The 16,836-nt window shown below is 48.1% G+C and overlaps 1 protein-coding gene across 1 annotated transcript; it reads right to left on the bottom strand.

The window, feature by feature from the left end:
• Positions 1-861: 861 nt before the first annotated feature.
• Positions 862-10,248, bottom strand: NIFK (nucleolar protein interacting with the FHA domain of MKI67). The gene is made up of 7 exons (XM_007964650.3): positions 10,060-10,248; positions 8,923-9,060; positions 5,499-5,607; positions 4,212-4,423; positions 1,807-1,866; positions 1,621-1,689; positions 862-1,250 (listed from the first exon to the last, which is right to left on the bottom strand). Exons 1-7 carry the CDS (start codon positions 10,162-10,164, stop codon positions 1,062-1,064), a joined length of 882 nt encoding a protein of 293 aa, XP_007962841.2. The 5' UTR covers positions 10,165-10,248; the 3' UTR covers positions 862-1,061.
• Positions 10,249-16,836: the final 6,588 nt, after the last annotated feature.

Below are 16,836 nucleotides of genomic sequence, written 5' to 3'. Positions count from 1 at the left end.
ATGAAGGGGAAAATTTACTTTTTTTTCCCCTCCAATGACTCCCAAGTCCTACTCGCAAACAAATAAATCGTAGAAAAAAAGTTTAATTGCTGGTTATTGTTTGAATCTTGAAATACAATTCCTCACTGATGACACTGGTATAATGGTTAAATGGTGGTTATTAATCCATGCTAGCACAACCAAAACTAACGTTAACATTATCGGTAAAAATGAGTCATTTTTGAATCTCGATTAAAATCTGAACACAAAAACAAATCTGTGTTAACACTGGAACTGCCTTCTCACTCTACATAGAATTAAACTTCCAGCTTTAACCATGTCATGTTGAAATCTAAAGCATCGGCCGGGCGCGGTGGCTCAAGCCTATAATCCCAGCACTTTGGGAGGCTGAGACGGGCGGATCACAAGGTCAGGAGATCGAGACCATCCTGGCTAACACGGTGAAACCCCGTCTCTACTAAAAAATACAAAAAAACCTAGCCGGGCGAGGTGGCGGGCGCCTGTAGTTCCAGCTACTCGGGAGGCTGAGGCAGGAGAACGGCGTGAACCCGGAGGCGGAGCTTGCAGTGAGCTGAGATCCGGCCACTGCACTCCAGTCTGGGTGACAAAGCGAGACTCTGTCTCAACAAAAAAAAAGAAATCTAAAGCATCCCCATGAGTTAAATGTCCCTGACAAGCCATGTAGGTGGACAAACAAGATTGGTGGTCTTTAAATGCCAGTGACGGAAAAGGCTGCAGTTTAGTACTTAAACCTGCAGTTAGCGGTCAACGTTCTATCCAGGCAGAGTAAACTAAGGATAGCTATGAAACATCAAAAGAAAACTAGAGGCCAGGACAAAGAGGCAGTGTCAGCCAACCCAATGCAAGCTGGTATGCACCTCTGTATTTCAGACAAGGGCAGGCAATCCAAAATTACAGATTGCTTTTCTTAACTTGATCAAACAGTGTATTTTTCCTCTGAAAATCTTGTCAAAGGTTGCAATTCATTGCACCTAGTAAAGTACAAAGTCCACTCTCATAAAAATATTATATTTTTCAGAAGAAATATAATACATTGAAAATCACTGATTGCTTTTTCGTCGTCTTTTTTTCCGTGAATGTGTAGGTGTTTGAGTCTCTTGTATTTCTTCTTTTACACATGATATGGGCTGTTTGAAAACTATTTCATTATCTTTATCATCATCATTCAGTTCAGCCACTTCAGATTTTCTCCTCTCCAAAAATGTTGGTGTACAAACTGGTGTGGGGCCCTGGATTCAACAAGTAAAGATTGTAATACAGAAATGTAGACCAAGATTATGACTTAACCTAAAAATATCACCTCTTCTCTATTTTTACAAGTTGTGCCCCATTATTTTAGGTCTGTTTCCATCTTTTGGTGATACTATTGCAAAGAATAAAGAACTCAGATGCTTATCAACTTAGTACAGAAATTCACAACAAATATACCATGTTCCATTACAAGGTTTTAGGCAGAAAATTGCTAAATCAACAATAAAGATCTACCAAATGTCACAATATTTAATTTGAAATCTTAAAATGAGAGTAGCAGAAACTACTTTTCCTCCTTCAAATTATTTCTATAATATCTGGTGCCCAGAATATTGAAAACCATTTTACCTGGCTATCCACAGTCTTCTCAGGAGTGTCACGAGTACCTAAAACTTTTTTCTTCTTCTTACGTAAAACCTTAAAATAAATTTTAAAAGACATCAATTTGAATATTGATCAGCTATGGTAGTCTTCAATGTTTTCCTACTTATCTTTCTCTAATATCTTGCATGTAAAATGAGAAAAACATTTTACCTGGCCTTTTGTAGACGTCTGACGATTAGTTTTTGAAATACTTTCCGTTTTCTGCAAAATCTTTAATAAAGAAGTTATAAATTGACAATCTCATATCTTTTCTTTCTAAACTTAGCATTAGATCCTCATATATATTATCAGGAAATCCTCCCTAAATGACAGAACATTTCAATTTAAAAATCAAAACTCATAAATATAGTGAATTGTCTCAAGTAAAGGGCAAAACTAGGGAAAACCCGGAAGAGGAACTGACAGAGCTGCAGAGGCTGAAGGGAAGGCCAACACCTGGAGCTCACTGATTCACAGAATTCTGAATTTGGGAGGGCGGAAGCAACAAGAACGTGCAAAGGCAGGCCACCCCACCTCCACTAAGTCACAAACAGGGTACGGGAAAAGCAGTGCTTGCGTGCCTCTTACCAAGTTTTACTGTCTCAGTTCCCAAATGGTTCACGAGAGTACCAGGGCCTAAGGCCTTGGCGAAATGTTCTAATACTATTAAAGACAATATTTGGAATTTGGGCAAAAAGTTAACCACCGAGAATTGAGCCAAAGGAGAATAACACAGTCATCCAGTTTCTGGATAAGGTTAAAAACCTAGTAAATTGGCTGGCCCAGTGGCTCACACCTATAATCCCAGCACTTTGGGAGGCCGAGGTGGGTGGATCATGAGGTCAGGAGCCCGAGACCAGCGTGGCTAACATGGTGAAACCCCATCTCTACTAAAAAAATACAAAAAATTAGCTGGATGTGGTGATGTGCACCTGTAGTCCCAGCTACTCAGGGGGCTGAGGCAGGAGAATCGCTTGAACCCGGGAGGCGGAGGTTGCAGTGAGCCGAGATAGCGCCACTGCACTCCAGCCTGGGCAACAGAGGGAGACTGTCTCAAAAAAAAAAAAAGAAAAGAATAAGACCTTTAATTATACTAGCCATACCATAATGAGCTTCATTCTTGATCTATAATAAAAGACACAGCTCTCATTACTGTGACAGATGGACGAAAGGTTCAGTGTTTTGGTATTTACTTATAGCATGCAGCAAACCAAAGACTTAATTCTGGCAGTGTTACCTCTGAATGACAATCTTTTTCTTTTTTTAAAGATATGGTCTTGCTCTATTGCTGAGGCTGGAGTGCAATGGTACAATCACAGTTCACTGCAAACTTTAAATCCTAGGCTCAGGAGATCCTCTTGCCTCAGCCTTCTGAATAGCAAGGACTACAGGCACACACTACCTCAGCTGGCTAATAAATGGCAATCTAAGAGTATTATAGTTTTCAGTTAAATAGTGGGTTTACTTCAGTAACTTATAAAACAGATTATGTAAGTTAAACAAATCAGATTATCTCCTTAAAAGAAGTTTCCTCTTCTAGTCGGGCACAGTGGCTCACTCCTGTAATCCTAGCACTTTAGGAGACCAAGGCGGGTGGATCACCCGAGGTCGGGAGTTCGAGACCAGCCTGGCCAACATGGTGAAATCCTGTCTCTACTAAAAATGCAAAAAGTAGCTGGGCGCCTGTAATTCCAGCCACTTGGGAGGCTGAGACAGGCGAATCACTTGAACCTGGGAGGAGTTTGCGGTGAGCCGAGATTGTGCCACTACACTCCAGCCTGGGCAACAGAGACTCTGTTTCAAACAACAACAACAAAAAACAACTCTCCTCTTCTGTACAATGGAAATAACAGAATCTGGTCTCATAATGTTTTAGGAAGAACCTACAATAGAATGTTTCAAAAATTTAGTCAGGCCAGGCATGGTGGCTCACACCTGTAATCCCAGCACTTATGGAGGCGAGGTGGACGGATCACCTGAGGTCAAGAGTTCAAGACCTGACTGACCAACATGGTGAAATCCCATTTCTACTAAAAATACAAAAAATTAGCCAGGTGTGGTGGCGCGCACCTGTAATCTCAGCTACTCGTGAGGGTGAAGCAGGAGAATTGATTGAACCTGGGAGGTGGAGGTTGCAGTGAGCTGAGATTGTGCCACTGCACTCCAGCCTGGGCAATAGAGCAACACTCTGTCTCACAAAGAAAAAAAAAAAAAAAAAGGAAAAAAAAAGTTTAGTCAAAAAACTGGCTGGGCACAGTGGCTCACGCCTATAATCCCAACCCTTTGGGAGGCTGAGGTGGGTGGATCACCTGAGGTCAGGAGTTCGAGACCAGCCTGGCCAACGTGGAGAAACCCTGTCTCTACTCAAAATGCAAAAATTAGCCAGGCATGGTGGTGTGCACCTGTAATCCCAGCTACTTGGGAGGCTAGAGGCAGGAGAATTGCTTGAACCCAGGATGTGGAGGTTGCAGTGAGCCAAGACTGTGATAAGCACTAGGCTAGGTCCTTTACAAGGTACAAAGTTGCCCCCTTCCCTCCCCACAACAAACCACAAAAAAGATTTCATGAATATTTACCAAGGAAGGAAAATCATAATCAATTCCTTTTTTAGCTAATTTCTTCCTGAGTAATCTTTCTTTCTTTTTAAATCGCTCCTCCATCCGTAGCTTTTGTGTTAGTGTCCGATTCCGATTATACCGTTTCACTGATGGATGTGATGGCTGCTTAAATGGAATATTCCAGTCTTTAAAGAGTTCTTTATGTACTTTTTCAGGTGGCATAAAATGACCTATTTTTAAAAAGAAAAAAACATAAAAGGTTTCAACCAAATGGTAGGAAAGAGATTTTAATGCTAACTTTAGAATCTCCCCAGTGCCATTCCTCACATAACAAAACGATGTGGCTGGGTACAGTGGCTCACATCTGTAATCCCAGCTTCTCTCACAGCAATGGGAAGTGAATAGAGAGACACTACCGGGTCAGCCTCATCAGCTGTGAACTTGGGTACCTAAGACGGCCACATGCCACCATGGGCACAGGGAGGCCACAAACTTCACTTTGGCTCCCAAGGGCAGCAGGATCTGGACAGGGATGCTCTCTGCACCCTATGGACTGCAGGGTAGGGGCTGCGCTGGCTCCTTTCTGCAGGGTAGGGACTGCGCTAGCTCCTTTCTGTAGGACGAACCTGCACTGGCTGCTTTCTGCAGGACAAACTACTCATCTGGTGCTATCACTCCTCCGCTCCCTCTGGCTTCTCTCGTGTGGAAGCGCTGCAGCCACTGCCATTTAGACAGATTTTGCAATGCGATTCCTGACTTTTGATGCCATCCCCACTGCCCTCATGATAAATTCTGAACTGGCTGACTTAGAAGGCCCTCGGTAACCTGACCTGAAGCTTCTTCCTGCTCCCTCATCTCTTGCTACTTTTCCTCACATTCTCTCACAGCTGAATGGTTAGGCACCTTTGGTTTGGCATTCACTGTTCCTCAGCCAGGAACAGTCTGTCTTCACTCCCGTCCCCTTCACCTGGCTCGCTCCTGTTTAGTCTTCAGGTTTCAATGTCAATGCTACTTCCTCAGAGAAGCCTTTCACAGCCCATAAGGATGGTTAGCTGCTCCTCCCGTGTGTCCCCAAGGTAACTTGTCCGGTTCCATTTAGGGTAAAAACAGCTCTCAGGCTGGGAGATTTTAAAATTCCAATTAGAATCTGCCTGCAACATACACTGAAGTCCTTGCACCATTCTGTAAGAGTCATCCCAGAGATGAAGTGGTACATCCAAGCAGCTGGGCACACCGCCCTTCCCACCACAGTCACCCACCAGCAGCAGGCACCAGGCAACCCTGCAGTAAGACAGGGGCACTTACACTCCAGGAGTCTTTCACCAAACAGGTAGTTGTTCATTGTTTCAGCAACTATCTTGGCAACATCCTCAGACTCAAACTCCACAAATGCATAGCCTTTGCTATTTCCAGTCTGCAACAGAGAAGTCGCCACAAAAAGTAGAACAATCAAATTTGAATGCATCATCAAATTCCTAAAATGCCATTATTTTAAATAATGTATATTAGCCCCTTATCAAATATTACCACACGCTTAATTCTAACTTCAATTCACATATTCTGGGGACTGTTATGGGAAAAAGAAAAGATGCAAGAATCTGGACGCACAGCTGATTTTGTGGTATTCCTGGGAGTTTGGTTACATGTGATAAATACACAGTTCCTATGGCTGGAATTTATTCAGTAACAACACCCCATGGTATAAAAAAAAGTCTTCAACTTAAAAGCCACATGGCTTAACAGTGGGAATCAGGAGGCTCATTTCTAGCACCAGTTGTGTCAGTAACAAGCAACTTGGACACTTCCACAACTGAGTCTCAGCTTAATTGTCTTCAACAGGCGGATTCTTGGAAAAATTTAAATCCCTCAAAATCCATTTATAATCTCAACACTCAAAAGGGAGGGGAAGGCCAGGCGTGGTGACTCACGCCTGTAATCCTAGCACTTTGGGAGGTTGAGGAGGGTGGATCACCTGAGGTCAGGAGTTCAAGACCAGCCTGGTCAACATGGTGAAACCCCATCTCTCCTAAAAATACAAAAAATTCACTTTGGGAGGCCGAGGCGGGTGGATCTCGAGGTCCGGGGTTCGAGACCAGCCTGGCCAACATGGTGAAACACTATCTCTACTAAAGATACAAAAAATTAGCTGGGCATGGTGACACGCACCTGTAATCCCAGCTACTCGGGACGCTGAGCCGGGAGAATCGCTTGAACCCGAGAGGTGGAGGCTGTAGTGAGCTGAGATCGTGCTACTGCACTCCAGCCTGGGCGACAGAGCAAGATTCCATCTCAAAAAAGAAAAACTAGGCCAAGCAAGGTGGCTCATGCCTATAATCCCAGCACTCTGTGAGGCCGAGGTGGGTGGATCATCTGAGGTCAGGAGTTAGAGACCAGCCTGGCCAAAATGGTGAAACCCTGTCTCTACTAAAATACAAAAATTAGACCGGGCACAGTGGCTCACATCTGTAATCCCCGCACTTTGGGAGGCTGAGGCAGGAGGATCACCTGAGGTCGGGAGTTCGAAACCATCCTGACCAATATGGTGAAACCCCATCCCTACTAAATATACAAAAATTAGCCAGGGGTGGTGGCATGCGCCTATAATCCCAGCTATTCAGGAGACTGAGGCAGGAGATTCGCTTGAACCCGAGAGGCTGAGGGCACAGTGAGCCAAGATCGCGCCACTGCACTCCAGCCTGGGCAACAGAGTGAGACTCCGTTTCGGTGGGGGGTGGTGAGGAACGGCCAGCACGGTGGCTCACGCTTGTAACCCCAGCACTTTGGGAGGCCAAGGTGGGAGGATCATGAGGTCAGGAGATCGAGACCATCCTGGCTAACACAGTGAAACCCCCTCTCTACTAAAAAAATACAAAAAAAGAAAAAGAAAAAAAAATTAGCCAGGTGTGGTGGTGGGCGCCTGTGGTTCCAACTACTCAGGAGGCTGAGGCAGGAGAATGGCGTGAACCCGGGAGGCAGAGCTTGCAGTGAGCCGAGATCCCGCCACTGCACTCCAGCCTGGGTGACAGAGCGAGACTGTCTCAAAAAAAAAAAAAAAAAAGGTAGCCAGGCATGATGGCGGGCACCTATAATCCCAGCTAGTCTGGAGGAGGGCAGGAGAATCGCTTGAACCTGGGAGGCAGAGGTCACAGTCAGCTGAGGAACTGTGCCACTGCACTCCAGCCCGGGCAACAGAGCGAGACTCTGTCTCAAACAAAACAAAACAACCAAAAAAAACCCTGAATAGAATGAAACAGAAAATCAGCGAATCACACAAAACAAGTTTAAATATTGTCTCATTTAGCTTTTATTTCAGTTATGCTTACATGCATGTGTATGTGTGCTGGTTTGTGCTATAAAACTTTTTTTGAAAACCCTCATCTTCTCTGTGATGGTAAAAACTTACTTCTTATTGTGAGCCAGTCTGCAAAATGCTCTTTTAGAAAAATCTGCTTATACCTGCACAAAGATTGTTCCTAGCAGCTTCATGTAAAGAGTTAAAAATAGTAAAAAACCTAATGTTCAGGCTAGGCACAGTGGCTCGCTCACACTTGTAATTCCAGCACCTTCGGAGGCCGAGGTGGGCGGATCACCTGAGGTCAGGAGTTTGAGACCAGCCTGGCCAAAACATGGTGAAACACGGTTTCTACTGAAAATATAAAAATTAGCCAGGTGCAGTGGCCAGTACCTGTAATCTCAGCCACTTAGGAGGATGAGGCAGGAGAATCACTTGAATCTGGGAGGCGGAGGTTGCAGTGAGCTGAGATCGTCCCACTGCACTACAGCTGCCCGGTGACAAGAGTGAGAATGTCTCAAGAAAAAAAAAAAAAAAAACCCAAAACAAAACCTAAAGTTCAATAGGAGCATGGATAAACTTTAGTTACCTAAGTAACAAGCAATGATGATAACAAAGGCACTAGAGTTACACGGATAAAGCTCAGATTATTGAGTAAAAAAATTCAGCTGAAGAATGATAGAAATAATATAATTTTAAAATACTACTATATGTACATATATATATGTACACACGTGTTGTAGCACATATATATAGAGAGACAGTAAAAACTTATAAACATATATAGCATTGAAAACTGAATTTGTGGCCAGGAGCGATGGCTCACGCCTGTAATGCCAGCACTTTGGGTGGCTGAGGTGGGAGGATCACAAGGTCAGGAGTTCGAGAACAGCCTGGCCAACTAATGAAACCCCGTCTCTACTAAAAACAAAAAACATGTAGCCAGGTGTGGTGGCAGGTGCCTGTAATCCCAGCTACTTGGGAGGGTGAGGCAAGGAGAATTGCTTGAACCTGGGAGGCGGAGGTTGCAGTGAGCTGAGACCGCACCACTGCACTCCGGCCCGGGTGACAGTGCAAGCCTCTGTCTCAAAAAAAAGAAAACGGAATTTGTGAATTTAATTCCCTAATTAAAGGAGAAAGTGAAGAACACTGAGAAGGGTACAAAAGGGACCTCAATTCTACCTATAATCTGTATCTTTAGGACAACTAACAGATGATGGATGCACACCCTATCCCCTAGATGCTAAATCAAATAGGTGCCTATGGCTACAACCAAAGTTTATGTGCCAGGATTCTATGTTTCAGATTCTAAACCTCCACTCTTCTTTTTGGAATGAAATCTGATAAGCAATAATGTGTATGTGAACGTGCTCTTTAATGTCAAGAATCACACACATTTGAAAAACAAAACACCAAATCCAACTTTAAAAATCTTACCCTTTTACTTCTGGACAGTCTGAACCGTGTCACAGTGCCAAACTGGGAGAAATACGAAAAGATCTGGGTTTCGTTAAGTAGGTTAGGTAGGTGGCCCACATAGACTACTCCAGAAGTAAGTTGTTCTTGTTTTTTCCGCTGAAGACATAAAGACCAGGTAAATTAAATATTTTTTAAAATAAGAAAATCACATTGTAACAAAACTACAAAACCCCTAGCCCTAGGCCCAAGAACCTACTCTGCATTTCCACTTACCACAGCAGTAATTAAAGAAGTGGCTGTTTAGTGTCTCTCTCCCCACAAAGGCCATGGTCAAGCAGTAATCAACTATCTTTCCAGCCTGGCATCCCAGCACCCAGTATAATATTAGTGCTCAATAACTATGTCAATCAACGGTAAGTAAGGACATCTCTGAACAAGCCATTTTAGATCTTCTGCCCAGAGAACTCTACATAAATATAGCCTTCAATTTTGTATGCATATTGCTGTTTACTCGCACTTCATCGAAAAATTTTCGAGACGCTTAACTCTCACAATACAGATCAGCCTTTCAGCGTCTCAACCATCATACCCTTACCTCTGTAACAAGAACTTCTAAGTTTTCCTGTGTATTTTATGCTAAAAACCACAGAAAGTATAAGCGACGTCAGGGGCCCTAATCAGCAAGTGGAACCTGGCAACTACTCTAGTTAACTCCCGGATCACCAACCCGGCATACAAACCTCCCGAATGTGTTAAGTCTGGGGCCCCCATTTTCGGGGGAAACGCGGAAGCGCGACAGGTCTAACCCGGAGATAACCTGTGGTATGGGAACCTATTCCCTCCAGCTGGTTCCCTCCACGGCTTCCGTCACCCCAATACTTCCCCCTTACCCTCCACATGAAGGCCCCAAGGCCTCAGCGGCCAAACCTCTCCACCATTTACTGACCAGCGTAAACCCTTTAGTCTCAGAAACCGTGGCCTGCAAGCTTAAGAGGTGGGTCCCTGATTCGGTCAAATCCGCTAGGGATACTCTGGCAGTAATGAAGGCGTGCGCAAAGGCAAGGGGAGTCCGGGCGGGGAACCGCGCAACCCCAGATACCCCCTAGACCCTGTCCGTCGCCCCCGCTCGCAGCCTGGACCAGGGTGCCTGCTCACCTGGGTGATGCGCTTGCGAACCTGCGCCACCTCCTTTTGAAACTCGGCATCTTCCTGCGGGTTAAGCGACAGGATGGGCCCAGCTGGGCCAGAAAAAGCCGCCATGCCAAAAGCGGCCAACACTAACTCCACGCGGCTCTCCCGGAAACGACGGGCTCCCAGCTCCCCTGAGGCGGAAGTAGAGGCAGGACAGGGGCGTGGTGGGGCGTGGCGGGGCGTGGCGAAGCGCGGAGGCGAGGCGTGGCGAGGGGTGGGGAGGTCCATGAGTCGCGCGCGGGGTTGGAGCAGGAGTAGCATGGAGAAGCCGGGATGGGGCACGAGGCGCGGGGCGCGGGGCGCGGGGCGCGGCATAAATTGTGCCGCGGTGCGAGGGCGGGGCACGAGGCCTGACGAGGGGCGGGGAGAGGCATGAGTCGCGCGGAGGCGCGGCACCGGGCGTGAGTTGCGCCGAGGCGGGGGTGGGGAACGGGGCGGGACTGGGGTGAGGTGGGGACGGGGGTGGGGGTGGAGACGGGTCGGGGGTGGACAGAGCGGTGCGGGGGCAGAGGGGACCCGGGGAAGTGGGGGAGTGGGGTCTGGGGCTGGGCTGGGGAGAGATTCCGCGCCCTCCGCTGTAGGGGCGCCGATTGGCTTGGCTTAAGAGTGCCTGAAACAATTACCTTCACGCCTACTTACAAAGGCAGTCTAAAATTACGAAACAGTACCTGTGCCCGAGATGCTGCTCACATTCTTCAATTTGCTTATTATTATTTTCGAGACAGAGTTTCGCTCTGGTTGCCCCAGCTGCAGTGAAATGGCTCAATCTGAGCTCACTGCAACTTATGCCTTCAGAGTTCAAGTGATTCTCCTGCCTCAGTCTCCCGAGTAGCTGGGATTACTGGCGGCCGCACCACCCCCACTGGCTTATTTTTAGTAGAAATGGGGTTTCACCATGTTGGTCAGGCTGGTCTCGAAGTTCTGACCTCAGGTGACCTACCCGCCTCAACCTCCCAAAGTGCTGGGATAACAGGCGTGAGCCACCGTGCCCAGCCCTAATTTGGTTATTCTTTCTCTCACTAGTGTGTGAGCCCCTCCTCTGTGGCGACCCTTAGAGAACTTACAGCCCGGGGCAGCATGGCTGCTTTGAGAGATGGAAGAGCCTCATGGGGGAGAGGCACACTGGGTGACGCAGGAGGGTCCCCTTTAGGAGGTGGCGTTGGCAGCGAAGCCGGAAGGCTAAGGAGCAGGCTCTGGAGAACTGAGGCCCTGCCATCTACTGGATCAGGCAGGCCTACACATGTGTTCCTAGGTATAGAAAGAAGGACCTGGCAGTGGGATTGGAGCCCAGCGTAGGAGGGAAGAGCTGCCAGGGGGCAGGCTGGAGTCCCATGGCTCTGTGTGGTGTCAAAGTATGAAACTGGGGTTTTGTTTGGGTTTTAAGCGAGGCTGTGGCTGTTTACACCTTTTGTGTCCAGAACTGGTGGATTCTTGGTCTCCCTGGCTTCAAGAATGAAGCCACAGACCCTCATGGTGAGTGTTACAGTTCTTAAAGATGGTGTGTCCAGAGTTTGTTCCTTCTGATGTTCGGACATGTTCAGAGTTTCTTCCTTCTGGTGGGTTTGTGGTCTCGCTGGCTTTAGGAGGGAAGCTGGAGACCTTTGCGGTGTTACAGCTCTTAAAGGTGGCACGTCTGGAGTTGTTCATCCCTCCTGGTGGGTTTGTGGTCTTGCTGGCTTCAGGAGTGAAGCTGCAAACCTTTGTGGTGAGTGTTACAGCTCATAAAGGTGGTGCACACCCAAAGAGTGAGCAAAAGCAAGATTTATTGCAACAGCAAAAGAACAAAGCTTCCACAACATAGAAAGGGACCTGAGCAAGTTGCCACTGCTGGTTGGGACAGCTTTCTTTTATTCACTTATCTGACCCCACCCACATCATACTGATTGGTCCATTTTACAGAGAGCTAATTGGTCCGTTTTAACAGAGTGCCGATTGGTGTGTTTACAAACCTTGAGCTAGACACAGAGTGCTGATTGGTGTATTTACACTATTTAGCTAGAGGTAAAAGTTCTCCAAGTCCCCACCAGACTCAGGAGCCCAGCTGGCTTCCCCTAGTGGATCCAACACAGGGGGCACAGGCAGAGCTGCCTGCCAGTCCCGCGCCACGTGCCTGCACTCCTCAGCCCTTGGGCGGTGGATAGGAACTTGCGCCACCCAGCAGGGGGCTGCGCTGGTTGGGGAGGCTGGGGCTGCACGGGAGCCCAGGGCGGGGCATGGTGGGCTGCAGGTCCCTAGCCTTGACCCGGGGGAGGCACCTGAGGCCTGGCGAGAATTCGAGCACAGCATGGGTGGGCTGGCACTGATGGGGAACCTGGCACACCCTCCGCAGCTGCTAGCCCGGGTGCTAAGCCCCTCACTGCCGCTCCAGTGCAGGGCTGGCCAAGCCTGCGTCCACCCAGAACTCGCGCTGGCCCACCGGCGCCGCAGGCAGCCCCGATTGGTTCCCGCCTGCGCCTCTCCCTCTACACCTCCCCTCAAGCAGAGGGAGCCTGCTGGGACAGCGCAGAGAGGGGCTGCCACAGTGCAGCGGCGGGCTGAAGGGCTCCTCCAGCGCGGCCAGAGCGGACGCCGAGGCTGAGGAGGCGCCAAGATTGAGCTAGGGCTGCTAGCAGGCTGTCACCTCTCACTTTTCTTTTCTTTTCTTTTCTTTTCTTTTCTTTTTTTTTTTGAGAGGGAGCCTTGTGTCGCCCAGGCTGGAGTGTAATGGCACGATGTCGGCTCACTCACTGCAACCTCTGACTCCTGGGTTCAAGCGATTCTCCTACCTCAGCGTCCCAACTAGCTAGGGCTGCAGGTGCGCACCACTACTCCTGGCTAATTTTTGTATTTTTAGTAGAAACGAGGTTTCGCCATTTTGGCCAGGCTGGTCACGAACCCCAGACCTTAAGCGATCTACCCGCCTCAGTCTCCCAAAGTGCTGGGATTACAGGTGTGAGCCACCGCACCCGACCTGTTTGTACCTTTCAAATACTATTACACTAGTGAGTAACTGAGTGGAGAGGAAGGGTGGGGAGTGGATTGCCGAGGAAGCAGGGAGGTGAGGCGAGAGTGACAGATCAAGCACAGCTGGTGTCAGGGGATAGCACCAGCCTCTGGAAGCCCTGAGGGCACACCAGGGTGTGTGTACCTGAAGAGTGGCCTGTGGGCCTGAGGTGGAGGCCCTGGGAGGGAGTGCCAAGCGAGGCCAGCCCACTTCCTCTGACAGACACTTGCCTCCCTCACTCACAGCCTTCGCCTCCTTCACCCCGGCACCCTCCGGTTCAGCTCCACTGTCACCCCCAAGGGGGCATCCCTGAGGCTATAGCAAAGTCAGCTCTTCCGGTTAAGTGCCCTCTTCCCATTGTGTTTTCTTTTCTTTTCTTTTTTTTTTTTTTTTTGAGACGGAGTCTCGCTCTGTCACCCAGGCTGGAGTGCAGTGGCCGGATCTCAGCTCACTGCAAGCTCCGCCTCCCGGGTTCACGCCATTCTCCTGCCTCAGCCTCCCGAGTAGCTGGGACTACAGGCGCCCGCCACCTCGCCCGGCTAGGTTTTTGTATTTTTTAGTAGAGACGGGGTTTCACCGTGTTAGCCAGGATGGTCTCGATCTCCTGACCTCGTGATCTACCTGTCTCGGCCTCCCAAAGTGCTGGGATTACAGGCTTGAGCCACCACACCCGGCCTACCCCATTGTGTTTTCATGGCTAGGCTGGATTTTCGGGAGTGAGCGAGCAAGAGCAATTTGATTCTTTTTCAGGGGTGCCCCTTTCCATGGGCTTGTTCTTGCTCCCCCCAGGATGAAATCTTGGGGAGAGCTCCGCACTTGTGATGGCTCCTCAGATGTTGATTAACAGAAGCATGTTCCACGTGTTCAAAATCTAATATCAAATGTCTCCTCTCCCTGGCTGTGTCTCAGGCAGAGAAATCCCCAAAGGGGAGGACAGTCCACATCATCTTTGTTCTTGGCTCCACCTTCTCTCTACACCCCAGTTTCTTTTTTTGGCCTTTTCTAATCCCGGAAAGACCAAAAAAAAAAAAGAAAGCAGAAAGGGGCTCCTTGCTGGCAGGTGCCACGTGGCCAGGGAGCTTCAGAGGCAGCAAATGCCAGGGTGCTGGCACCTTCTCTCCAAGCACACTTTTGAGGTGTCCCTTAGCCGGCCGCTTATGACTCTGCCTGCCTGCCAGAGCTTCTGCTTGCCGGCCAAGGTCAGCTCTGCGTCCAGAGGCTCCTCCTGGAAGGGCCTTTCCAACTGGACTTTATCATCCTGATCCTTTAAGAAGGGCCACGTCTTTTGTCTGCCACTGCCATGGGATTGCACTCTGCATTGCTGCCAGGCAGGCCTCCTGGCTGGCCTCACAGATGTCGGTGTATAAACCAGGTACAGTTCCCTGTATCCCCCAAATTCCGGAGGACGTAAACCAAATTCACTGGTTCCCTGAAGGTGCCATCTGTGTCCTTGTGTGTGTGTGTCTGTGTTTGTGTGAACACTGTCCTCCTTCCTGAAGGTGACATCTTGACATGTCTCATAGCTACTAAGGAGAGAGGAGGATACGGGAAGGAATGACAGCAAACAAATCTCTAGAGAAATCCTTTCTCAGGTTTTCCCAACCAACTCCACCTCCATGAGTTCCTGGCCTTGCCTTACATCCCCCCAGGTGGGTAGTGACCCAAGACTTCTCAAACTTGAATAAGCATGTGGATTGCCTGGGGCCCTTGGGACCAGGCAGGTGCTGATTCAGTAGGTCTGAGGTGGCCCAGGTTCTGTGTTCCTATCAAGCTTCCAGAAGAGGCCAATACTCCATAGACCACACTTAGAAACAGGAATAGAGATTTGTGGCATTGATTACTGAGTCAGAATTCTGGGACAGAATGTATTCTGTCACCCTCCAAAAGATTTGTTCAAGTCCTAATCGCTGGTACATGGGTACGTGTGAATGAGACTGTACTTGGAGAGTCTTTGAGGATGGAATCACATTAAGATGAGGTCATGGCTGGGCACGGTGGCTCACGCCTGTAATCCCAGCACTTCAGGAGGCTGAGGCAGGCAGATCACTCGAGGTCAGGAGTTCGAGACCAGCCTGGCCAACATGGTGAAACCCTGTCTCTACTAAAAATACAAAAATAAGGCCGGGCACAGTGGTGGGCGCCTGTAATCTCAGCACTTTGGTAGGCCGAAGCGGGTGGATCACTTGAGGTCAGGAGTTCAAGACCAGCCTGGCCAATAGGGTGAAACTCCATATCTACTAAAAATACAGAAATTAGCCAGGTGCGGTGGCAGGCACCTGTAATCCCAGATACTTGGGAGGCTGAGGCAGGAGAATTGCTTGAATCTGGGAGGCTGAGGTTGCAGTGAGCTGAGATTGTGCTGTTGCACTCTAGCCTGGGTGTTGAGGAAAACTCCATCTCAAAAAAAAAAAAAAAAGTTATCAGGACGTGGTGGTGCATGCTGGTAGTCCCAGCTACTTGGGAGGCTGAGGTGATAGGATCACTTGAGCCTAGGAGGTTGAGGCTGCAGTGAGTGGTGATCACACTACTGCACTCCAGGAGTGATAGAGTGAGACCCTGTCTCTAAAAAAAAATGTCCCAACAAAAGCCTGTTCTCCTTAGCCAAAAGACCAAGAAAGGAGCAGGTTAGCAAGACAGAAAACTGTTCATTTTTTTTTTCTTCTTTTGTCACCTCTGGCCAAACAGAAAACTTTTAGACAATAATGGCTCTACTCCAGCCAAACACACAGAAAAAACAGTGCTGCCCCCTACCTTACATATACCATCAAAGTCCCAGTGGGGTGCCTAGACTTCCACCCTCATGAGGCTTGCTGATGCACCAAAACACCCCTCCCATGATGCTGTCGGGAAAGCCAGGAGAGAAGCTGGGGCTTTCAATCTGCCAACTGATAACGTCAGCAGTAATGACGGTGTTGGTGGAGACCATATGTGGAGCCTGGATTTCCAACCCCATTCAGCAGTAAAGAGAAGCCCCTACGCTTGGGTGTCAACAGAGGCCAAATGGGAAACCTGGCCGTATATTTCCACCAGAAAGTCACAAGGCAGTGTCCTCCTCCTCTTGCTGGAGAAGTATCAGAAGAAGCCAATTAAAACAAAAGGTTTAAATAAGATCCAGAGTTTCATAGCATAATACAGAAATGTTCAGGTTTTGATAGAAAATCACTTGTCATACCAAGAACCAGGAAGATCTCAAACTGAATGAAACAAGATAATCAATAGATGCTGGTATAGTCTGAATGTTTATACCCCCTTTCCCCCACCAAATCTCTATATTGAAATCCTAACCTCCCCAGAGTGATGGTATTAGGAGGTAGGGCCTTTGGAAGGTGATTTGGTCATGAGGGGATAGTGCTCATGAATGGGATTAGTGACCTTCTAAAAGAGGCCCTGCAGAGCCCCCTAGCCCCTTCTGCCACACAATGAAGAGATGGTCATTTATGAACCAGAAAATGTGTCCTTAGCAGACACTGAATCTGCTAGCCCCTGGATCTTGGACTTCCCAGCCTCTAGAACTGTAAGAAGTAAATTTCTATTATTATAAGCCACCCAGTTTTGGGTATTTTGTTATAGCAGTCTGAGTGGGCCAAGACAGATGCCAATACCAAGATGACAGAGATGTTAGAATTATCTTACAAAGATTTTAAAGCAATCATGATAAGAATTCCTCCACAAGCAATTCTGAACATACTTGAGATGAATGAAAGAAATAGTAAGTCTCAACAAAGAAACAGAAAGGCCGGGCGCGGTGGCTCAAGCCT

The sequence above is a fragment of the Chlorocebus sabaeus genome, chromosome 10 (assembly GCF_047675955.1).
Source record: "Chlorocebus sabaeus isolate Y175 chromosome 10, mChlSab1.0.hap1, whole genome shotgun sequence".
In the NCBI taxonomy this organism is placed as follows: domain Eukaryota; kingdom Metazoa; phylum Chordata; class Mammalia; order Primates; family Cercopithecidae; genus Chlorocebus; species Chlorocebus sabaeus.
This window is presented reverse-complemented; position numbering and strand designations above follow the sequence as displayed.